The sequence below is a fragment of the Rhipicephalus microplus genome, chromosome 7 (genome assembly GCF_043290135.1).
Source record: "Rhipicephalus microplus isolate Deutch F79 chromosome 7, USDA_Rmic, whole genome shotgun sequence".
NCBI lineage: Eukaryota > Metazoa > Arthropoda > Arachnida > Ixodida > Ixodidae > Rhipicephalus > Rhipicephalus microplus.
Window position 1 is genome coordinate 125,549,641 of NC_134706.1, and position 24,924 is coordinate 125,574,564.

Consider the following 24,924-nt stretch of genomic DNA (forward strand, 5'->3'; position numbering starts at 1 on the left):
CACAAACTTTCCCGTTTCAAAAACCTCAAAGGATGTCTGCAGTTTTGTGGGGTTGTGCTCATATTTCAGACGCTTTGTTAAGGACTTTGCGACCATTGCACGCCCCCTTACAGACCTCTTGAAGAAAGACCCCTCGTTTATCTGGGGCCATAACCAAGCGTCATCGTTTTCGCAAATTACGACACTGCTTACCACGCCACCAATCTTGGCTCACTTTGATCCACTAGCCCCAACCGAGGTTCACACGGACGCCAGTGGACATGGCATAGGAGCTGTGCTATTGCAGCAATAACGGGGACACGACCGTGTTATAGCCTACGCAAGTCGACTGCTATCTCCAGCCAAGCGCAACTCTTCCATCACGGAGCGCGAGTGCCTCGCCCTTTTATGGGCAGTCGCCAAGTTTCGCCCATACCTGCACATGCGCTCATTCCGTGTTGTCACGGATCATCACGCGCTCTGCTGGCTAGCCTCCCTGAAGGACCCCATGGGACGTCTCGCTCGTTCGGCTCTACGCCTTGAAGAGTACACGTTCTCTGTAATGTAAAAAACAGGGCAATTACATCAGGATGCAGATTGTTTATCCCGCTACTCTGTTGACGAAGCAACCGATACTGACGCTATCACGGACGTTTTTTCCGTGTCGCAGCTGTTGAACATTGGCGAAGAGCAACGTCGGGATGCTTCTTTACGAGCCATCATTGACAAACTGGAGTCAACGCCTCGCGACCCGTCCCTACGAATGTTTTTGGTGAAAGACGAAATCCTATATCGCTGTAACCTTGAATCCTTCGGATCAGACTTACGTCGTGTCATCCCAGCACACCTGCGTTCCACTGTCATGCATCAACTTCATGACGCTCCCGAGACAGGCCATTTGGGCGTTTCTCGCACATACGATTGGGTACGATGTCGGTTTTAGATGCGGAGCATCTTATACTCGCGCCTTGTAGTGCGCCGTCCGCACCGCTTCTCGAACATTCGACAGCTGACGCGCGCGCATGCGCCGTCGCGCCGTCGCCCACTCTTCCACCATCTGTGCATCCCTTCCTCCTCTACACACCGCGCGCGCTTCACTCCTCCACCATCTGTGCACCCTTCCTCCTCTACACACCGCGCTCGACATCTACAATTCTCCTGATTCTCCAGTGGACGCGCATGTGGCGTCGCGCTTCGAGAACATTCAACAGCTGACAGTGCATGCGCCTTCGTGCTGTATATATACTCAAGGTCGGCGCTCGCTCGCTCAGTTGCCGCTCGTCGGTTGGTTTGTACGGCGCGTCGACGTCCAAGGTCGCGGTGAAATGAATTCCAACGAATCCACAAACACAATGATCGACGTCCCTTCGACCAGCGCCGCCCTTTCGCATACGTGTGTACGTGTTCACTCATTTAACACCCCCTCCTACAACCACGTTAACCAATTTAGCCATCGACCCAAGTAAGTCGCAATTTAACACCCTATTTCACAACCACGTTAACCAATTTAGCCATCGACCCAAGTAAGTCGCACTTTAACACCCCGTTAACCAATTATATGGTCCGCATCCTCCTCAGTGTTCCCCCGAGGGAAGCTGCGGGCAATTTTTTTTTTTGGCCTGGACTTGCCCGCTCTGTTCGACGCTATGTCGCCGCTTGGGAGCCCTGTAAGCGTCGCAAAACGCCATCTGCCCTCCCAGCCGGCTACCTTCAGCCGATCGATGTTCCCAACGAGCCTTTCTTTCGAGTTGGTCTCGACCTGTTGGGCCCTTTTCCACTCTCCACAGCCGGAAATAAATGGATTGCTGTTGCCACGGACTATGCGACGCGGTACGCAATCACACGAGCACTCCCGACCAGCTGCGCTTGCGACGTTGCGGACTTTTTGCTGTACGACATAATATTGATGCAAGGTGCTCACTTCAACTTCTCACCGACCGTGGCCGCACGTTCTTATCAGCTATCGTTCATGAAATCCTGTGGTCTTGCGATACCAAGCACAAATTTACTACTTCCTACCATCCCCAGTCAAATGGCCTCACGGAGCGCCTTAACAGGACCCTAACCGATATGCTTGCGAAATACGTTGCGCCAGACCACCATGATTTGGACATTCATTTGCCATTTGTGACGTTCGCCTACAATTCATCTCGTCACAACACTGCCGGCTATTCGCCCTTTTATCTACCATATGGCCGGGACCCAACTCTACCCTTAGACACTTTACTACCTGCGGCCACTGAATATGCTGGGGAAGGCATTGCCCACGCCAACCACGCAAGTCAAGTCACCCGTAACCATCTACAGGCTTCACAGGCGCGTCAACAACAGCTCTACAATTCTCACCATAGGGATGTGCACTCTGCTCCGGGTTCTCTCGTGCTCCTCTGGTCACCTACTCGGCGTGTAGGACTGTCTGAAAAACTGTTGTTGCCCTACACTGAACCATACCGTATCGTTCGCCTAGTGACAGACGTCACGTACGAGTTTGTTCCAACCGATCCAACAAAGTCATCGTCAGCTCCGAGCGACACAGTTCACGTGGCTCGGCTAAAGCCCTATTACTCCCCTTAGACATCATCTGCGTAAATGTAGCACCGGGACGGTGCTTTTACCGCCGGGGTTATGATACATAACAGCCGCTAAACACGGCTGCACGAAAGAGGAGGACGAAGAGAGTTTTGTTTGATGCTGCTCTTGCGCCATCTTGCTCGTCGAGTTCTTTGCGCTATAAATAGATCATTAAACAAGTCACTCGTAACATGATTCTTCGTACTCTAAATGTCACAGTTTTGTCGCAAGGGAAAAGGAATTAAGGAGATAGCAACAAACCAAAAAGGTTTGAACAAAGTCAGACAGGTGCCTCATTTTCACTAACCACACGTCGCTTAACAGGAAAAAACAAAAACAAAACGCTGGCGTAACAATACAAGTTTGCTGCAACAAACCAAGCTGCCTTCGTGCTGTCCATGGATTCAACGCAAATTCTGCCATAAGAACACAATGCATGCGAAGGCATGAGTCATTTGCTGATGCCTTTAAAAGCAATACTGAGTACGCGTATGCCAGCGACCACATGCGGTCGGTCGACTGTACAATGTTTACGCCGGAGCCACACGGCCTCCCACTGAGACCTTTCTATGCAGCTCTCGTGCGAGCTTCAGGTGATGGCGTGCAAAATGCGCATGGAGAGGTCCTAGGTGAGGAGCGCGAAAGTTGTGCCGGCCGTGCTTTTCGATGGCAACGGTGTGCTTTCCCTCCCACACAGGGCATACCAGCCGTAGTATAGTGTTGCCGTTTGGAACTTTATACTAAAAATTAGGGTGACCACGATGGCAGCAATGCGCCTGGAGTGGCCACATAATAGCTGTCGCCAAAAGATAGAAACAGAGAGGCCAGTCTAAGTTCTTTAAAGCAGCCAGATGTAATCATATATTTTTTTCAATCAAAATATGCTTTTCCCCACCAGATTCAACGAAATTTCTGTAAACATGCATGAAAATTCGGTTTCTTCATATCCACAATCCTTTTTTATCTTTTTGTTGTTTTATTTCTAGGAATTAGAGAACGACGTATCATGGTGCCATTACAAATAAAAATTGATGCCTATCGCACTGGTGAACTCGCCCCACATGCATGACGAAAACTTTCTTTTTTGTTACTTTCATAAACGCAGCCACGACGTTTCATACAGTTCAGGATATTTGCTGGTTCGGCTAGTTGATGCATACTTAGTAAAGTACTTGCGAAGAATTTTTTTTCCGAAATAAATGGCAGTTAGTGCCATGTCTCAGCTCTCTGTCTCTGTTTTACTGCTCTGTCGTTTAAGATTTCGGCATTTTGTGGCTTCTGAAGTTTCATAGAGTTTTTCATTGATTTAGGCAATCGGTTAATAGATGGTCGCTTATTTATAAATATATTAATGATTGTTTGCATGGGCGTGCATCGATGCGCACTGATACAATTTCTTAAGAATATTTATCTGCAACGTACACGAGCCATGGAGCTGCAGCAAGAACTTTATGAAATGCCCAGAAATGCCCACAGTATGTTGGCTGATGGTGATTTGAGCGCTAGCAAAATTTAGTTAAAGAAGGTTTGTTCATTTTTTTTCATTCCGGTCACCAAAACTTACAATACTTTTGAGACGCCAACAGTGTATGTTGATGCTTAGTGACATCACATGCCTCTTTTCCACACCACTAGGTTTTCACGAAGCCATTGGAGACACGATTTCTCTTTCTGTGGCAACGCCGAAGCACTTGAAAGCGGTCGGCCTCCTAAAGCACAGGTGGGAGGATTACGGTAAGTAAACAATATACATTGTATATGTTCTACAATTGATGATAGTCGATGATATGGCAACTGCTGTTCTTGCTCATACGGCGTGATTGTTAACAATATAAACAACAAGCAGAATATACAAGGCACGTGCTGTAAATTAGGACTCTGCCCTTTCGCCTATTTGTTTTTTTTTCTTCGTGCTCTTTCACAGAGACGGACATCAACTACTTGTTTAGCATCGCACTAGATAAAGTGGCCTTCCTTCCATCCGCCTACGCCTACGATCTATGGAGATGGAATGTGTTCAAGGGCGTCTACTCACCTCACCAGTATAACAAGGCCTGGTGGACGCTGTTGTGAGTGTATAACACTTCTTCCCTTTCGCACATCACACAATAGAGAATTGTCTCCATTTGCGCTATTCGTGATAGCCTTTGGCCATTAGGGTGATGCTATAGTATTTGTTGATGTGTAATTGAAATGACGAAGCGAAAGCTAGAACGATGTAGAATTACAATCTGTTGTAATTTAAGGAAAGACCAGCCCATCGACGAGACAAATAACGGCCGTCACTCATAGTCGCAGGGAGACGAATTCAGAATACTGTTTGAGCATTTCAATCTATTCATTTATCATCATCCTATTGCAGATCGTGTTGGCAAAAACGGTTGGAGCAAAGCGTAACCCACACGTACGCGTGCAAGGCACAATTTAAAGATAAACACAAGTCTAACGAAAAGGAACATTTAGCGCAAAAACGAAAGCATTACTTAGAATATACGTAGAGCACAATACCTTCGTAACAGTGAAGTGATAACATGGGGAAGAACGTTGTAGGTTTCGTTTTCTAAATTGTTCTTGAAAAAAAAAAAGAACATCTTCAGAGGTCAGCCATGATAGGATAAATTGATGGGCTGGGTATCGTGCTATACCAGTATTTGGGCACATGTGTCTGTGGCACCATCTGTAGGCAGCTCCAATATCCTTCTGCTGTACTTTAAGAAGAAACAGGTGGTACAAGACATATCTGGCAAAAAAAAAGGTAGTTCCCAAAAAGGATTCCCGGTTACACGGGACGTGGACCAACCCAAACGGTTTTTTTGTAAATTGCAGTAGAAAACTACAAAGCGTTTGACGTCCCAGGACAACAGAACGGTGCCCATAAGAAACATATGGCGCCCCATTGTAAAATTTTAATCACTCTGGGAAGTCACGTTCTCTTCTGTACGTCACACTAATATTATCATAATTTCGAAGCTCTCTGCGTGATAAAAGTGGGAGCCCTTTTTCCGACTGTTAGGCTTTTTTGGTTAGTCACAATTTTTTTCGCCTCATCGGCAGGCTACCGCTATCACCGATGAAGTTCATATGTGCCAATTTTTTGAGAACGGTGTTTTCTAGTTAGAGAAAAAGTTATATATCTCCTTTATAAGCAAAGTATGGTGCACTCTCCATGAACGACTAAATTTCGTACAACTCATTTATAAAGCACTCGTTATTACATTCCAGGAAATGAAACTGAGAGATGCCCTTTTTGCGAGCTTGGGTAATCAAACTTAGTTAGCTTATATTTGTATATTTATTTATTCCGCAGTCAGTCATGTTTCATTTTTGCACAAAAATAGCCTAATGATAGGTTTCAAAAGCTCATGCAGTGTGCTTTTGGCTGGCTTCACTTTGAGAAAAGAAATATTTACAAGGAAAAATAATGACATCTTCCCAAACGAAACCCTAATGAGATGCGAAGCAGCAGCGTTGCGCATTGCGATTAGGTGGACCATTCGGTGGAGAGAGTGAGGCATTTTTGAGACGTTGGCGGTGACGTTGCCGATGACGACGATGTCGAGGATTCGCTGACGTTGGCGTTCTCCTGTCGGCGCTTCCGCTCGGCTTTCTTGGCTCGCGTCTCGTCGGTGTTTCAGCGGCGTTGAAGACGTTTGCGCTCAGCTTCCTTGACTCATGTCTGGTCTGTGTTACCCGTGCGCCGTCTCCATTCTCGAACACGATCGGCATGCTCAACTCGCACCTCGTCGGTGTCGTTGGTCTTTCACTGCTGTCCCTTGCGTTCGGCTTCTCTGGCTCGCGCCTCATCGGTGTTGCAGCAAAGACATCGCTATTCGCGAATGCGATCGGCTCTGCTAACCCTCGCAACGCTGGCGATGGCCGGGTTAGACCAAATCGCTTGGGCGCAGGTTTCGAAAAGTGAGATAGCTTTGCTTTTCGGTGGCCTCTTTATCGCCGAATAACGAGTCGAAAGTGTGCACTCGATGTGTGGTTGCGAGCAGTGAAGAAGGGGAAGTGAGAGAGAGGTGAAAGTGGTGAACGCATGGCAGGCGAGGGATAGATTCACGTCACTGCGCACTGCTAGAGAAGGAGTGACCTACTTGGCACCGCCCCAACACCTGCAACGAGGGGAGTGTGGTGCGGCGTGTTGACACGGAGACGCGGATGGACAGCGTTACACATGCTAGCCAAAGAGCTGCTTCACATCTAAAAGAATCCTTACGAAGTTTGTCCTAGAACACGGTACACCGAATGACTCGTCAAACATTATAGTGCCTTTATCAAAAACATCAGCTGCAGTCATATGCTAGTACATTGATGTTAAATCAAGACGCCTTGACTATGCAGAAGAATCAAGTGATACTGTGCGCTATGTACCTTGCCCTTTTTTACCACTAGTCCGAAGAACTGTTTGAGAGATGTTTCTCAGGGACTACAGTAATTTCCGAACTATTTATTTTCGCTTTATTTGAAGGTATAACGCCAAGATACTGCATGCTCTTTTCTAAATAGTGTCTGCAAAAAAAAACCCTATGGCTTTTATTGGTATCTTTTAAAAGCATTATTGCTGGTTTGAAGGAAAAGACTCAGATAAGGCACGCATGTTCTTATAGGAGGAGACGAACAGCAGTAAATGTGCAAGTTGCGTTCTGATGTGTTGCATGTCTAAGCAAACGGCGTGGTTACCTCGAATTAATAAAGACCAAAATGATGTCATAATAGTGGGAGCTGTTATTAGGGATGTAAGCAAGTTTAGTCCAACGATAGCCTTACGGCTTAGTAGCCCTGATTTGCTAAATGCGGAAAAGGGGATGTTACAAACGTCGGTGCTATAATTAGGGCTGTAAGCGATTGCAGTACCAAGATAGCCTGTACAATGGGCGCCTGCCAGGTCAAAGATTTAATGAGGCTCTAAATAAATTTCCTTCGCGATTAGTTGTGAGTCAGCATTCTAAACTAATTAAACTCGCAAGGGCCGTCGTGAAGGTAGAGCCAACACGAATTCTAGCGGCAGCTTTTGTGTACTGCAGCAAAGACATGTTATAAAAGATATTTTCTTCAGTTTTGTAGCGCCTCTACGCTCGTACGCTCACAAATGAACGTGATTTCCCTGATATTTTAATAGAACTAAGTTTCACTGCAACTGCAGAGGAAGCTCAGAGCCTTATATTGAAACCTATGCTGATTCCAGGGCACCTACGGTTGGCTTTCATTACACCTGCTAGGAAACGTATCGGGACCAAGGGACAAAATAAAGCACGTGCATGAGAAAAAGTGCTTTTTCCAGCAATGTCATGCTGTAATAACTGGTGGCGTCAGCTCAATGTTGCATATATTTTAACACAACAATAACTTCATTAGAATCCATCACACATTCAAATTCAAATTCAAATTATTTTATTTCCCAGAAAGAAACAAGTTTTGGAGATTTTCACTGGTTAAAAGCTGTTTATTGACAGCTTCATGAGGCCAGTGAACCCTATACAAGGCTGGTGGGACAATGACAAAGATGTGCATAAGAATAAAGACCATAAGCTATCATTACGCTACCAAACACGGTGTAAGAAAACATATATTTATATACATTACTACGAAACATACCAGCATAGCACAGATTAGATGAGCGCGAGTAAAAAAAAACAAAAAAAAGACAAAAGAAAAATCTAGCAACCATAACACCGTTATTGCCAAAAATAAAATAATAAAAGTAAGAAAATTAATGACGAAATATCGGGGAAGGTGTGTACAAATTTGCACATTGTGTATGTCCTGCATCATGCAATCTACATCACATGTCAGACAAAAAATTAGGCAGACACTATGTTTGCAATATGTTTTTAATCGTATAACCTGTTCGGTAGAGCATGACCGCACACACTGAAAGAAAAATGAAATCGTACTATCGTACAGACAGCACATTTTACAACGTCAAAACGTTAACCTATATTTGCAAAAAAGGATCGTAGTTCTTTTATTGAGAAACTGTTTACGTGACTGTATTTATTGAGAATCATTGGTAGATTGTATTGCGATGTTTGATATTTGTACTCATTGCGAAACCTCGGAACAATCCAAACACCACTGCTTCTAGTTCCTAAGAAAACATTTTTTGCAGTTAGACATGCGGTGTTTTTAATGAATTGTTTAAATGAAATGGACGAGAAATAGCAGGATCGTAGAACGCGAAATATATAGATATATTCCGCTTTAATAATACCGTAGTCCCGACACACAGGTTGTGTTGACGAGAAATAGTCCAAATTAGCGACATGTCTAATAACTTATTTCTGCATGGTCTGAAGTTTCATTATGCTAGTTATGGTCGTGGTTGCCCACACCAAACTGCAGTAATTTAGTGCGAAAGAAAAAGGGCATGGTATCTTTGCAGTTTGACCTTTGCGTACATGACCGGAATTTCAAAGCTGAGCTTTCTCTTCCAGACTCCAATACCAAGGCATTTGCCCCGCAGTACCTCGATCTTGGGATGACTTTGATCCACCGTCAAAATACCACATAGCAGCAGACGTGCCTTACATAAGGTAGCAATACCTCTTAACTATATACTATATCAATCCAATAGAGAAATGTCGCTCATAAGGCCTCCTCTTTACAGGTATTTTGTGAGCACCGTCCTGCAATTCCAGTTCTATAAAGCACTCTGTGATGAAGCCAATCACGTCGGTCCACTTCATCAGTGCGACTTCTACCATTCAAAGGAAGCTGGTGCACTGTTTGGGTAGGCTTGGCCATTTCTAATTTTTGTAAATGTTTAGAACGAATGAGACATATAAAACAGAGTGTGGAAATATCTAATTTGTTCGCTTTACATTCCGACATGATTTTACTGCAAAAAAAAAGATTTTTTAGACCAAGTTGGATATATATTTCTCAATTTCACTAGTAGGGATATAGTAATTAAAACATCCGGAAACAGTTCTTGTTTTCACTAGGCATATCCGTCATTTTAAGTAAGCTAACATAAATAATATTCTCTTTATTTCACTGTGTATGCAGACAAAAGCAAAGTTTTCTAGGTTGAAGGCAACAAAGTCAGATTACCTCTGTCTGACGAATGTCTCTCCAAGCATACGTTTGCACAGGTAAAGCGGGTGAAAAAGATAAGTATCTTTTTTTTTGGAGTGTAGGCGGCATAAAAATAAAAATGAAAAATATAACAGATGTCGAAATATACACTTTAAAGTAACGCGTCACAGTCAACACTAATTTGCCCACCACAAGATAAAAAATAAGTAAAAAGTTCAGATCATGAGTAATTTTAGGTAGAAAACTAAGTACTATGCAGAAATACATTTGAAAAAAAAAAGAAAATGAGCGACTTTTACACACTCATACAAAAGTAAAATAAGCACCAAAAGGTATCTTTATAAAAGCTAGTATAATTAGGGCATGGTACAAGTAAGGAAGTAACTCTTAAATTTATCTTCACACTGCTTTGAGCAATACTTTGTTGTTAAAGTTGATAGACATATAGCTACTGTTGTGCAACATATAAGGCATTTGATATAATAAAGTGCGCTTCCCAAGGTTGTTCTGAATAATGGTAGTTGAAAATTGTCGAAGCACCAATCGTAGGGAACGTCGCTTGAGTAGCAATGGTCCATATAACTGCCAACTGTGTTTGCTACTTCATTACTGACATATGGACTGCGTTTTAGAATGTTTATTTGGTAGGCAGTAAGAGTAAGTATCCGAAGCTTGCCGAAAATTAGAGGAGTGTGTTCCCTAGATTGCAGATTTTCTATGTAGCGTACAGCTATAGTTGGTAGAACTTAGAGTCATTTCTAGACTGGCTTTCGATGTAATGCCATAAATTAAAAAGCAGTAATGTAGATGATAATGAAATAAAGAATATTATAGCTGGAGCTTCAACCAGTTAGGAACTAGGGACCCGAGTTTGTTCAAAACAGAGATCAATCGAGACGTATTGGCTTGTATTTTATTTACAAGCGGTGTTCAGCTCAAGTGCTCCTGGAGAAGTACACCTAAAATTTTAAGCAAGGGTACACGTTGGATTTCGTTATTTTCGACCACACAGAAATTTTATAGCCTTCCCACTTGTTTTTGCTCCTATATAAAATAAATTTAGTTTTACCAACGTTCAACTGTAGTTGAATAGTACCCCTATAAAGCCTGCAACACTTTTCGAAATTCAATGGCGAACAGTTCTATATATACAGGGTGTACTAGGTAAAGTTAGCCAGAGTTTAAAAATATGCGGACACATGCAATTACAACGCGACCAAATGCATGTTGCCCACTGTTGCCTGGAGGCAGATATTTTTTTGTGATCTCAAATATTCTTTAATTAGATTAGTTTAAATAACTAACTTTTTAAGAAACAAAGATGGATAAAAATTTCAATGAAAAAGTTGCACATCGGATTTCAAAATGTGCTATTAGCCAGTTTTGAACTTTTTATCTATTAGGTATTAGTGTTTTTTCCTAATTACAAATGCCCGCGAAATACAAGATATACGACGTGACAAACCCGCTCGTGCACCAGTGCGCACAATAACTCTAGTGCTCCCTAGCATTCCACATACGAACGAGCATAGCATTTTCCCCATTGTGCTGTCTCGGCAGGGCCGCAACAATGGTGGTAGCTTTATGATGAACACGCTTTGCTATTGGTCACAAAAACGATGACCACTGTGACTGCTTATCGCTGTCAAGGAACGGCGCGAGGGAAGCGTGTCGTTCGTACGTGGATCGTTAGGGAGCACTAGAATCGTCGTGCGCACTGACGCACGAGCGGGTTTGTCACGTGATAATCTTTTGTATTTTGCGGGCATTTGTAATTAGCAGAAAAGCACTAATACTTAAAAAATAAAATTTCAAAACTCTCTATTCGGATGTTTTGCAAACCTACCTGCAACTTTCACATCGAATTTTTTTATCCATCTTTGTTCCTTCAAAAGTTCGCTAATAAAACAGATCTAAATAAACAATATTTGAGAACACAAAAAGTCTGCCTAATTCCAGGCAACGGTGAGCAACATGCACTTGGTCGCGTTGTAATTGCGTCTGCCGGCATAATTTTAAACTCTGGCTCAAGTTACCTGGGACAGCCTGCATGTTCTTAGCACGTTTTGGTAGAGATAATATTATTGTACATGATGAATTGGGAGCGTTTTTTTTTCGGTGATTCAGCTTCCGAGAGAAAACCCCAGGCCTGCGCAGAAAGCGCAGCACATTGACAGTGAAAGGTGGAAGACCGGCATTTCCAGAAACAGTTGTGAACTGTTTCGGGGCTGTAGTAATACAAGTACGCTCACACATTACTGACTACGTCAGTATTCAGCACTCTTCGGAAAAGTGAGGTACCTAATACGCATTTGCAAGACATGCGTACTTTGCTCATGCGGTGGCTGTTAACGATGAATAATTTTTGTTCATCCCATTGTGATGGCTTGAAAGCATTCAGCGACCCACTCGCTACGCTATTCGTTTTCTTTTTTGTGATGCCTGGTTGTTATTGTACTCTTCTTCGACGACATATGACGCATGTTCACGCTGTGTTCCTTCCCGACATAACGCATGTGTGGGGTATTCCTGCAACAGCATTTCGAACCCAGGCATGGTTCTTTTGGAGAACACTGGGCTGTAACGGAAAGGACACAGATTCGAGCGCTTTTTCATAATGTACCCATTAGTTTTCTTATTTAAAGCAGTAGCGGTTAGAAAAACCGTCAGTGGCGGCCGCAATGGACCATAACGGTACCAAAGATGGCCCGTGTTGTGATTTTATAAAAGCTTTCATTGTGAAAATAATTGGCCCCGTATCTGCATGTTACACTGCAAATGTTGATGAAAGACGATACTCTAGCGTCTGGGGAGAGTGAACGAAACGTTTATTCGATGTTCTGCGCAAGAAAATCGGTGAATGGTATTCTGGAGGCGCTGCGTTAGAGTGTTTCGAGCGTGCGGCGGAGGCGTACGAGCGCATCAAGTCACGTCACACGTGATACATGAGCGCGATCTGTCAGGCATCTTGGAAAACGAAGTGCGCAGCGTGCGCGTTCGCCTCGGAGGTGATCAGTTGTAGAACGCAAGGCGACGGGTAGGTGCCACCATTTGTCGTCTTAGCAAAGCGTTGCCTTCTCGTGCAAGTGTTGCATGGTCATCGCAGCATGATAAACGCTGCACTCCTTAAAATAACTTACGCATGCCTTTTCTAGTAAAAAGGCATACATACAAAATATTGACGTGTTGTTATGGTGCCTCAGATATGCGCAATATTGTTTTTAATTGACAATCACACAAGTATGAACGCTGAACCTTGAGCAATATTGGTGGGCGCTGCGGATGCGTTTGACCCTTTGGGGTATCGTTTCGTGCCATTTAAGGTAGCGTTATGGGCGGACAAATAGATAAATGTATAGACAGACATACCAAAATTGTTGCGTCTAAGGTCCCCAAGAAAGACTATCGTGTTTAAAAGTAAAATAATTAGGGCATCTTCACACTAGTACTGCCAAGCCTGAAGGTGAAGCAGAGCTGGGTGGCCTTCCTTGCTTTTATTTCTTTATTTCTTCGTTCCTCTTTATCTTTGTCTACTCTATCTATCTTCATCGTCGCTTCTTTTTACATAATTCTTTTTCTGACCACCTGGTTCTTTCTGCTTCTCGCTCTTTCTAAGTGTTTTCCCTCTATTTCTTGCTTGCTCTTTTTTCTAATTTTCTCTATCTCTCTGTTTATTTTCTTCAATCTCATTTTTGTTTCTCTATATTATTCTATTTACTCACTGCTACGTTTATTTTTTATTTTGCTTTTCCTGACTTTTTTTTTCTTTTTTTCTGTCTACTTCTTTCTGCATTTCTATAGGAGGGTTGCATGGGAGTGGGGCCCACGAGTTAGTGCCAGCGATTCCGTCTTGCTAACTTCCACATAGGCGCTAACTTCATTCTACCTGTACACACTGCAGCGTCGCGCACACTGTCACGCCCAGAGCTGCTCATCTCGGCTCGCGTTTCAACAGACCGCGTGAAGTGCACGACCAGAGAACACCTGTGCCACCACGAACCACAGAGTACAGGGGGGTTGCTTGTGACGTTATCCACTTTCGTCAGGTGCCCCGAGCGGTTCACTCTCGTAACTCTATGTTTATCTCACTCTGAACGCATTCCCTTTTTCATCCGAGTTCTGGCATCTCATTGTAGAAACGCTTGCGCATTTGTTCAGAAATTCAAGCTGAAAACTAACCAGTAGATCTAGAGAGCACGTGCCGGCCGAGTCATGGAGCTCATGGGGATTGCTGCTTTTACACGACCGACGAAGTTTCTCCTGGAGAAGAAATTTGTTTTCGTTTTTACACCGTGGTAGGGCTCGCATGCTTATTCTTGTCGTGCATGCCCTGCCACGATTATTGTTCGTCGCACAACTAATACTTTACTACACAACTTCACTGTTGATATAGAGCAGAGAAAACTTGAACGAAAGAAAAGCAAAGCAGTTGGCTGGAGCTTAGGCGAGTTCTGTAAACTTTGGACTATCGCAATATTTAGCACATGCAGTATTATTTACTGCAGCGTCTAAGGGTGCCGCTTTCATTGAGCGTTGATTGAACTATTCGTGTAGATATGTCTGGCCTTGTCAATGAAAAAAAAAAAGTCATGTGTGCATCATTTGAAGTCAATCAAGCAAAGAACATTCTGATTGCCGTGCTTATATGTAATATTATGTTTGTTTTTTTTCGCACTATGAGTGGCCCTACGTTCATCTTAGGCTGTAAACTGAAGCTTTCATTGACCCGTTAATCTCGGAACGCAATTGCAAATATATTCTATTCTGTTTTTAATTGACAGTTTGGGTTGTGATAAGGTTTATGCTCTTGATATTTAGCCGCTCAGAGGTAACTCGACAATGTGGAAGGCAAACACGTTAATGGGGACATCTCTGCGCAGACATGTTATGGAGATGGGTTCTTCAAAGCCTTGGCCAGAAGTTCTGGCAATTTTAACCAGAGGGAAGACAAGAGAGCTGGATGCCGGGCCGCTTCTGGAATATTTCATGCCGCTCTACAGGTGGCTCAAAGCACGCAACAGACGTGAGCACGTTGGCTGGAGCAGCTGGAACGTTCAAGCGTGCCCGGGAATAACTACCTGCCCAAGAACAAATTGGTATGACTACTACCATCCGTGGGCAGCCGGAAAGTAAACCGATTACTTGTACCCACATTGGTTTTTGTAGTAAATAAAAACTGAGTGCTCTGGAACCATTAGTGTCATCCTGCTTTAATCACACTTTTACACGAACCGAGTGTGTCATCGGACACACTAGACCTTGCATATCTGCCCGTATTATAAAAAAATAACGCCTGCCTTATTCTAAGGATTTCATTGTCATCGCTTGTATCATGGCAAACTGTTCGTTATAAATAAACTTCCAAATATTTATTTATGAATTTTTTTGTTCACTACTCAAGACCTTACACTGGTGCAAACTGGGGGAGGGCAATGCAAAAAAGAAACCCACCGAATAAACATTGCTAATATAGCTTGAAGGAATAGTAATGGTGTGTAAGGCAACACAGAATTGTTGTAGTCTGTTGTAGTGTGAAGAAAAAAAAGAATATTCGAATAAATCGATCCGCGTAAAGTATGGTGTCATTGAACTAGAATTATGGCGGCGAATATGTCTTGGTGAAGAATATTTAACTTTATAGACACGTCTTTCGTTTCTTTTTAATGAAAAATAGCAATAATAAAGCCGTTTTCTTATTTTTATGTCGAAATGAATACGAAACATAATTAAAATCAACGTCATCAGTCCCACATAAAAGAAACAGATAAGTTCACCCAATATATGAACCGTTTCACTAGCTGCATATCACAGCACCGATTGTTTAAATGTTATCGTAACTCCAAATAGATATAGACAATACTACTGTATTTTGTCGCTCGGCACAGTTGCAAACCGTATTTTGAAGTAAAGTTTTTAACCTGTTTTTTTAATGAATAGGAAACACGGGTGGTACTTTTCAGCACCCTTTTGACATTTGGCCACCAACGTTTTAAAGCTTAACTTTGCCGTTTCCTCATTACGCGTGATATAATTAAACATTCATTCTTTCCCCTCATGACACACTGAGCGATGCTCCCAACTAGGGCAGCAGAAATCGCGTTTTTTTTTTTGTGCCCTCAACTTCTCCTCCTCATCATCCTCTTCGTTTCTATTGTGACGTCATAGCTGCCTATCCACGACGCATTTCTCCTTAGACGCGTTTATGATGTTTACACCTTTTCTTCAATGTTCAACTACGTACATCTTGGCAAGTTTATAAGACCTGTTCTCTGGATTTCACGTAATGTGGTCTTTTCTATGTGATGACGCATGTATCTTTCACTGATAAGGGCAGAGATTTGTGCTGTATTATGAAATTCGCTGTGTTAATTAGGAGAAAGCCTTCTATGAGACATCAGAAGGTATGTATGAAAAACAGATTTTATCACTTAGTGCAATAGGGAGAGAAGACTCCTCATCAAATATGAGCGCCGATCGAGTACCTCTGAAGAATTGTTTCCGCATTGCGAGGAAGAGCCTGGCTACTTGAAATGAACAAAAAATACTTATGTCTGGCGAGTGAACCTCGTAGTGACTGTAAAGCCTGTGAGGTATCTTACAACTTCGACAAAATACAGCTCTGATAGATTTTTTATGGTGGTACCTTGTCATCAACTTTCAAATAAAACTGAAACGCAACCGCTAGCAAATACTGAACCGCGGATACCAGAATATGTGACTAAAAAGTGAAACGTTACTACGGTACTAGCTCTATATGACTAAATGTCAGCGAACATCAGTGTTGTGCAGCGAAGCTGGCTGGGCAAGCAGGCGGATCATGATGGTAAGAACAACGCGAATATAAACCATGGGACGAATACGAGAGACACGGGACGTAAGTGCTGACTAAGAACTGTTTATTGCCTGCGTTTACCATATATAAATATACGTGAGCCATCGGTAAGAAAAAGGAAAGAATAAAGTAGGCGATTATTCATAAAGCATCTCAACCTTCTGTCGATTGCCAGCGAGATAGCAGGTCGAGCTCAATGATTGATAATGCCAGAGATGTCACACTCACACGCGTGTTCCCCACAAGTGAAATGTTCATATCCTTAGCAATTTCTGCGAACTGCTTGTTTCTGTGATGACTGATAACTTCGTTCCGTTCAAGGAATGGCTTGTATGTCCCGGATCAACTTTGTGCGATGATGCAGTTCGAAATTGTCGACAGTGCAGTGAAAGGTGGAAGGACTCATGTATGTTCATGTATGGCAAAATCAAGAAAACAAGTTTTATAGATACGCAATACATGCGCATGGTATTTTTATGCAAATCTATTGATAAGAAGTATCACTACCAGGCAATACAAACGTCTGTTACAAACGTCTGTTCTGCGGCTCACACATGATGACCCCACCCATGGCCATATAGGTACCGCACAAACACTTAGTCGCACGAAAGAGCGGTTCTATTGGCCGAAAATTAGCAAGACAATCGAGAACTACGTGGCCAGCTGTACGCAGTGTCAGAGCCACAAGCGGCCCTCCTCGGGTCCAGTTGGTCACCTGCAAGCTGTAAAGCCTCTCGATTCCCCTTTTGAAATGGTCGGCATTGATCTGATGGGATCATTTCCACGCTCCTCAAAAGGTAACCGGTAGATAATTGTATGCGCCGACTACCTGACGCGGTACTGCGAGACGGCTGCCTTATGCGCCGCCACGGCAGTCCAGGTTTCGGAGTTCCTGTTGAATTCAGTCATCCTCCGACACGGACCTCCTCGCGTGATAATAAGTGACCGTGGACGACAATTTACCGCTGATATTGTCGAATCATTGCTTCATTTGTGTGGTTCCAAGTTCCGACACTCAACTGCGTATCATCCACAAACTAACGGCCTCACCGAGCGCACAAACCGAACGTTGATCAACATGTTGTCATTGTACGTCACCTCCGACCACAAAAAATGGGATGAAGTTTTACCATTCGTCACGTACGCCTTCAACACGTCGAAACACGAAACGACCGGCTACAGCCCTTTCTACCTGCTCTACACTCGCTCATCTCGACATACGCCGGACACTATCTTTCTTTTTGTCGTCCATGACGATTTGACAATTGCGGAAACTTTGTGTCGTGCAGAAGAGACACGTCGACTTGCCTGCCTACGTACACTGGCAGCGCAAGAGTCCTCCAAAACTCGCTACGACAGTCAACCCAGGCATGTAACCAATGCCCCCGGTGATCTAGTGTGGGTGTGGACTTCAATACGCAGACGTGGCTTGAGCCAAAAGCTACTGGCACACTTCGCCGGTCCTTTCGTGATACTTCATCGTCTCAGCGAGGTCAACTATGAAATTGCACGTGTCACCACTAGTGTCCGACGTTCATGCAAGACAGAGGTGACGCATATTGCCCGCCTGAAGCCGTTTAGACGAAGGATGCAAGAATGACTCGCCCAGCGCGCTTCGTCTCAGACCGAAGGAATGATAAGAAGTATCACTATCAGGAAATACAAGGGAAGCGCGGGTAGAGATTGAAGACGACGTTGCCTCCACTGCGATCCCTCTGAGTGGGTACGAGCCATGGCGGTGGAGATCATCATCATTATACGGTGATCGCGGGCTCAGGGCCCAATAAAAACCCCCATTAATTTACCTTGCCTTGTGTAACACTATGAAACGAGAGCATTGAGAGACGTTTCCCACGTAACGCCAGGACCCCAGTCAACAAACTCAATTACGTAATGATGATCATCGTGGATTGATGGCGAACCTTGCTTTTCAAGCAATTACTTCTTCACCCGTAGATCCATCCCGGCTGCGGAAGCTGCATTTTGAATGGAGGCGGAAATGTTGATACCCATGTGCTTAAATTAGGTGCACGTTAAAGAGCCCCAGGTGGCCGGAATTTTCAGCCCTTAACTACGGCGCCTTTTATAATTATATGGGGGTTTAGGGACGGTGGTTTAACCAGTGATAATGATATTATTCATCCGTAGATCAGCGTAGCGTAAATTGTCTTGTCTAAAGCTTTGTGGTACATTAAAAAGCACAGTTACACATCAGTGGCGTAGCCAGAGCAGGGAGCTGCTTCACCAGCCCACTAAAATTTTTAGTGCTTTCTCTCACCACAGACCAACAGTGTGGCCCGGAAGGGGGGGAGGGTACGAATTTATTGCGCTCCAGCCATACCCCTCCCCTTCCCACGTTTAAATTTTTTTCATGCTCTAATACACCGCCGTCTGAAATAACCACCTCCACTGTGAAAACCACCTCCGATTACGACCTAAATATATTTTTCGGGCCCGACAAGCCAATAAGGTTTGAAAAGTTCTGAAAGGTGAAATAAACCTTTTTTGCAAAGTTTATTTTTATCGTGCAGTTTGTGAAACACAGTGTATGTCATGAAAGCCCACCTTCTCGATCCATCAACATGCGGATTAGCCGGTGCCGTGCGTTCTCCGTTGACCAGAGCAGCAGCTTGGGCATGAAAAGAAAATTAGGGGACCTTAAAGCTTCACCTTTAGGACTTGAAAGCCATTTTCATATCCTGTTTCTAGTGCGTACTTGCAACAGATAGTGCATGAAACCTTTTTGAACTTGCTATTCACCGACAACGTGACCTAAGAAAATAGGCGCAGTATATATATATATATAGCGTGTGTGCCTATTTTAGTAGGTCACCGGCTTTAGACCATGAAGTCATTATGATAATGACATGTTTTGACGCCCGACAGCAATGGGCGCTTGTACGATGCATTATTATTGCAAAATTTTTGATGTATTGTGAAGCATTTATAGAATACGCATGTGTTTGTAAAGTGTGCGTTAATTAATTACACTCCATTTCGAAACAGTTGCTTGGCCGTGTGGTACAACATCCGCTTTCCAAGCAGAGAAACCAGGTTTGGTGCCCCTTCTAACACAGCGGCTTTATATTAATCATTTTGTTTGCATCGTTCTCTAATTTTAGGTCACACATATGATGATAATTTTTCGCTCTTAAACAATGACGCCGACACCGGAACTTCGGCGAAACGAGCTGCTTGACGCTATCGCATTAATAAATATTCTCATACCCACAGGAATCCAACCCCAACATTCTTCATTCGCGTTCCATTCGCACTCAGGTATTGTTATGCCAGCGAGTCCTCGTCAAACGTCCGTGCCTCGGAAAAAGGCAATCTGGGTCAAGGCCAGCCCGCAGTCGGCCTGGCGCGATCAACTCGACGGAGTGAACACGCGCGGCGCCTCCCTGGCCCACGTGCATTGAGTCAGCGGCGCGCGTGATAGCGAGCCGGCGTCCGCGTGTCTGGTGGTCTGACGCATGGCGCGGCGACCCCCATTGGCGGAATCTGCCCTGACGACCAGCGGCGCTTCTGATTGGACATTTTGGTTGGACCCGGTGTAAATAAAAGAAGCCCTGCGGCGCGTCGCGATCGGAGGTCCTACGAGAGAGGAGTCCCCGTGTCGGAGTGCCGACATGTGTGTGAGTCAGCGGTCTTAGGCGAAAGGCTGACCTATGTGTTAGAGGGGAGAGCTCGGCTCTTCGAGTCTCTGTCGGCCCCAGTGCCGAAATTGTAACGCCTCTGTAAATATGCTGTACATAAACCTTGTTTAACTCACCGTCGTCTCGTCCGCTCGTCTTATCAGCTCTGCGCAGAAGCAGTCGCGAGCTGATAAACATACGCTACCAAACGGCTGGTGACCTTCCCGGCGGAGTTGAAAGCAGTGGCGCCTCCGGGACCGTGTTGGCGTCGCCGTCTTTCGCAACAGTGGTGGCTTCGGCGGGATCGGTCCGTCTTTCGCAACAGTGGTTGGCAGCTGCGGGATCGGCCGGCGTCAGCGACATCGATGCGGTGAGTGCCTGATGTTTTCCCCTCAGTTCACCAGACTACTCTAGCTCAGGTTGTAGTAGTTTAGAGAAGGGCTGTGTGAAGCATTGAAGTGGGCTTTGATCGTTTCAAGCCAAGTCGAAGCGCTTTGAAACCAAAGTTAATGCGGAGGGGGTAAACACGGGAGTGTGAAAAATTGCTTGCGCGTCTTGCTAGTAGGCTTATAGTGGGTACGGCAAGTAGATTCTTAACAGGGGCAAACAGCAAGAGGCTAGTGTGAACGATGGAGAACCTTAAAGTGAAGGAACTCATCGAAATTTGTGAGGAACTCGGCATTACTTTGGGCCGTGCGAGACGAAAGCAAGCGATCCTTGAGATCATGAAGGATGAGGGAGTGTCGGCTGAGGAAGTCGATGAGGCCTGGGTGGATATCAAAGCGCGAGCGCGAGGAGGCCGAGAGACAAGAGCGCCTAGAGTTGAAACGACTAGAATTGGCAATCCTACAGTGTTCGCAGGCACCTAGCCTAGCTTCTCCGACGATTCAGGTCAGCGGTTTTAGAATTCGGGACCAACTGCCACCGTTCGTAGTAGGCGAGGACATGGCGAAGTATCTCGTCAAGTTTGAACACGTCTGTGAGCGAAACGCTTTGGAGCGGTCTCTTTGGGCGCAGAACCTGTTAGCTCTTCTTCCCGGCGAAGTGTCCGACGCATTAACTTGCTTGTCTAGGGAAGCGTTTGAGAGCTATGACGAGGTTAAGGAAGTGCTCTTGAGACGTTATAAGTTGTCACCCGAGGCTTTCAGGCAAAGGTTCCGGTATGCTGAAAAGGGGAATGAGTCACACGTTGACTTCGCGGTTCGTCTTAAAGCCGATTTAATTGAATGGCTCAAGGGCGAAGGTGTTTATGACGACCGCGATAAAGTCGTGGAATGCGTTGCATTGGAGCAATTCTACCACTGCATCGAGGATAATGTCAGGCTTTGGCTGCAGGACAGACTTGGTGAAGTACAGCTAAACAAGGCAGCAGAGTTAGCTGAGGAGTATTATACTCGCCGAAAGTTGCATAGCAGAGCAGTGCGCGTTGAAAAGGATGAAAGGAAAAAGGGCTTTTCAAGGAAACCTGATCAACGGAAACCCGTTCCGCACCGTAATTTCAAAAAGGACCCGTCTCTTACGAAGGACAGTGTAGGGAAAGGGCAAACAGAAGCGGAGAAATCGAGTGAGGTTTCTACCACACAGGCATTCGAATCGGAAAACAAACGGAAGCCGCTAATCTGCTACAACTGCAAAAAGGAAGGACACATCGCGAGAAACTGTCAGGAAAAGTTTGCCTTCGCAACGATCCGAGAATCAGAAAAAAACATGCGGTTGTTGGAGCCGTATCTCCAAGAAATTAGGGTCAATGAGAAAACGTGCCGAGCACTTAGAGACTCAGCGGCAACCATGGACGTTGTCCATCCTTCATTGGTGTCTCCGGATGACTTCACAGGAGAATGCGCGTGGATCAGGCAGGTCGCCGAGGAGCAGAGTGTTCGCTTACCAATCGCCACGGTTGTCATTAAAGGCCCGTTCGGTGAGCTTCGCACCGAAGCGGCTGTGTCTGCCGCGCTAAATGATCGTTTTCGATATCTTTTCTCCAACAACTCAGAGCAGCTTCTCAAAGAGCAGGGCAAATCGTTCTTCCCCAACTTAGCGTGCATGGCTCTCACGCGATCGCAAGCGCGAAATCTTTCGCAGGAGCTTGATCTGGTTCAATGCGGTGAACGCTCGGGTGACCTTGTCGGCGGGTCGACGGAACCCCAGAAAGGAAAGTTTCCGCATGAGTCATGTGAGCAGTCACGCGAGCGGCCCGTCGCGGAAGCGGCCGGCACGGTATGCGTTGGGGGAGACGACATGGCGCCATTGAATCAGAGCGAGGGGGCTGCAACGCTCTCGCCTGTAGCGGAAAGTAGGAGCGAGCTGCCGAGAGTTGATCGAGAGACGCTCATTCGAGAGCAGCGTGAGGATCTCTCGATTGAAGCGCTAGTGGAAAGCCAGGTTGAAACGCTAGTGGAAAGCCAGATTGAAGCGCTAGTGGAAAGCCAAATTGAAGCGCTAGTGGAAAGCCAAATTGAAGCGCTAGTGGAAAGCCAGAAAAACGCGGCAAAAGTGCTGTCGAAGGAGCACTACGAGAAATCGGGGAAGAAGCGCGCTTTTGAATTTGATAATCAGGTAATGCGGCTGCAGCCGTCCAAAAGGAACAAGCTTGATGTTGATTGGGAAGGGCCCGCCAAAGTAGTATCGAAGCCTTGCGATACAAATTATGAAGTGAAATTAGGAAGGCGGCCGGACAAAATTTACAACTTGAAAGCAGTCGTAAATTTACTTTTAAGTGCTTCAGAGGAAGAGGAAGCCGAGATTTTGAGTTCTAGTGAGGTAATTGAAGGGGGATCGAAAGTAATCCGGGAGCAGATAAACCTAGAGCCTAGCTTCAGTGAAGAAGGACCTGAGAAAGAGGACCTGAGAAAGATTGGTTCCGAGTTTGAAGACGTGTTTTCGGACCGCCCCGGAAACATGACGGTGATCGAACACGATATCGAGCTAAGCGGTGAGGAGTCAATCAGTAGCAAGTCGTATCGTTGTTCCCCTGTGCAACGTCGAAAGTGTGAGCCGCTCTTGGTGCCGCATAGGTATCGCCGCCTAAAAGTGGCCGGTTACTGAAGTGGAGCATGTTGCTCCACAGCGCAACTTTGACGTTCGCTAAAAAAAAAAATAAAGGAAAGGTAAACGCTAATGCAGGTGCATTGAGCAGTGCGTTCCAGCTAGTAACTTCTCAACCTTTCGGTTTCTGGCTGGCGATTCGGGGCGAAAATTTTGACCTCATCACGACCTGGGCTGAGCGCTCTCGTTTAGAGTGATCTCAAGGGGCCAACTTTGTGGTATTCTAATTCGTTACGTTGTTGTACGTGGGAAAAAAATTGAGTTGTCATTTTAAGAGTCTTGTGTCCCACATGTGCCTCTTGGTGTAGAGGGAACAAAATTCCAATAGACACGTAGATAGGTATATGTTGTACTATACTTTGTCTGTTGTTCTGTCGGGTGACCGAGGGCCCTTGCTTGTGTCGTGTGTTGTCTGTTGTCGAACCGTTCTTAGCAAGTTGCAGAACCATCGACAAGTGCTGAAACCGAAGATGGTCAGAAGAGACGAGTGAAGCTGGTCAGCAAGTTGTGGCGACAAGCCAGTGGAGCTGGGATCCGTCGTCAAAAATGGGATGTGTTCCCGGAACAGTTTGGAGCTGTAGTCTCCCCATGGCCCTGGAGGCGAACCTGGAGGGACCTGGCGAACGAGCGCACCTGACATCTGAGCCCCGTGGAAGCAGCTCGTCTTTCCGGTGCATTGTCTGGCGGCGGGGGTGCTGTTATGCCAGCGAGTCCTCGTCAAACGTCCGTGCCTCGGAAAAAGGCAATCTGGGTCAAGGCCAGCCCGCAGTCGGCCTGGCGCGATCACCTCGACGGAGTGAACACGCGCGGCGCCTCCCTGGCACACGTGCATTGAGTCAGCGGCGCGCGTGATAGCGAGCCGGCGTCCGCGTGTCTGGTGGTCTGACGCATGGCGCGGCGACCCCCATTGGCGGAATCTGCCCTGACGACCAGCGGCGCTTCTGATTGGACATTTTGGTTGGACCCGGTGTAAATAAAAGAAGCCCTGCGGCGCGTCGCGATCGGAGGTCCTACGAGAGAGGAGTCCCCGTGTCGGAGTGCCGACATGTGTGTGAGTCAGCGGTCTTAGGCGAAAGGCTGACCTATGTGTTAGAGGGGAGAGCTCGGCTCTTCGAGTCTCTGTCGGCCCCAGTGCCGAAATTGTAACGCCTCTGTAAATATGCTGTACATAAATCTTGTTTAACTCACCGTCGTCTCGTCCGCTCGTCTTATCAGCTCTGCGCAGAAGCAGTCGCGAGCTGATAAACATACGCTACCAAACGGCTGGTGACCTTCCCGGCGGAGTTGAAAGCAGTGGCGCCTCCGGGACTGTGTTGGCGTCGCCGTCTTTCGCAACAGTGGTGGCTTCGGCGGGATCGGTCCGTCTTTCGCAACAGTATGCTCGACCAAAGGGTCACACTAATCCCCGTATTCACAAACGCTCCTCTACTCGACTTTCACCCTTCACTTCACAGAGTTGTGCACTGTGCCACAGCTCGGCTGAAAATGACGCTGCGCTACCAGAGAATCGAAGCAGATTATCGCTGATATGCAGTGACTTGTTGTGCCTAGAGATGGCGCTCCCATCGGCTTTCATCAACGGTTTTCATCATCATCATCGGCTTTCATCAATGAAGCGACCTACCGAGAGAACAGTAGAGAACCGGCAAACAGAACAGTGGAGAAGGAAAACCAAGCAAGTTTGGAAAAAACAGGTTTAGCCGGTTCAACTGTCGCAAGGCCCAGCTTCAGCGAGATAGTGGTGGGGCAGGGAGGGAACAAAGTAGCCGGCGTCACAGGTGCAAGTAGCCCCCAGGTGCAGAACGCTCCAGCTGAAAA

The 24,924-nt window shown here is 45.6% G+C and overlaps 1 protein-coding gene across 2 annotated transcripts in view; it reads left to right on the forward strand.

Annotated features, from left to right (window-relative positions):
- Positions 1-24,924, forward strand: part of LOC142767620 (angiotensin-converting enzyme-like) — a 240,802-nt gene that overhangs the window by 46,695 nt on the left and 169,183 nt on the right. The window contains exons 10-14 of one of the 2 annotated variants that reach the window (XM_075869655.1): positions 4,186-4,284; positions 4,475-4,619; positions 8,988-9,086; positions 9,161-9,283; positions 14,472-14,782. In XM_075869655.1, the coding sequence (XP_075725770.1) occupies positions 4,186-4,284; positions 4,475-4,619; positions 8,988-9,086; positions 9,161-9,283; positions 14,472-14,724 (719 nt within the window). In that variant the 3' untranslated portion in view covers positions 14,725-14,782. Of the gene's footprint in view, positions 1-4,185; positions 4,285-4,474; positions 4,620-8,987; positions 9,087-9,160; positions 9,284-14,471; positions 14,783-24,924 lie in introns of those variants that run through there. The other variant, XM_075869656.1, reaches the window with a different exon arrangement.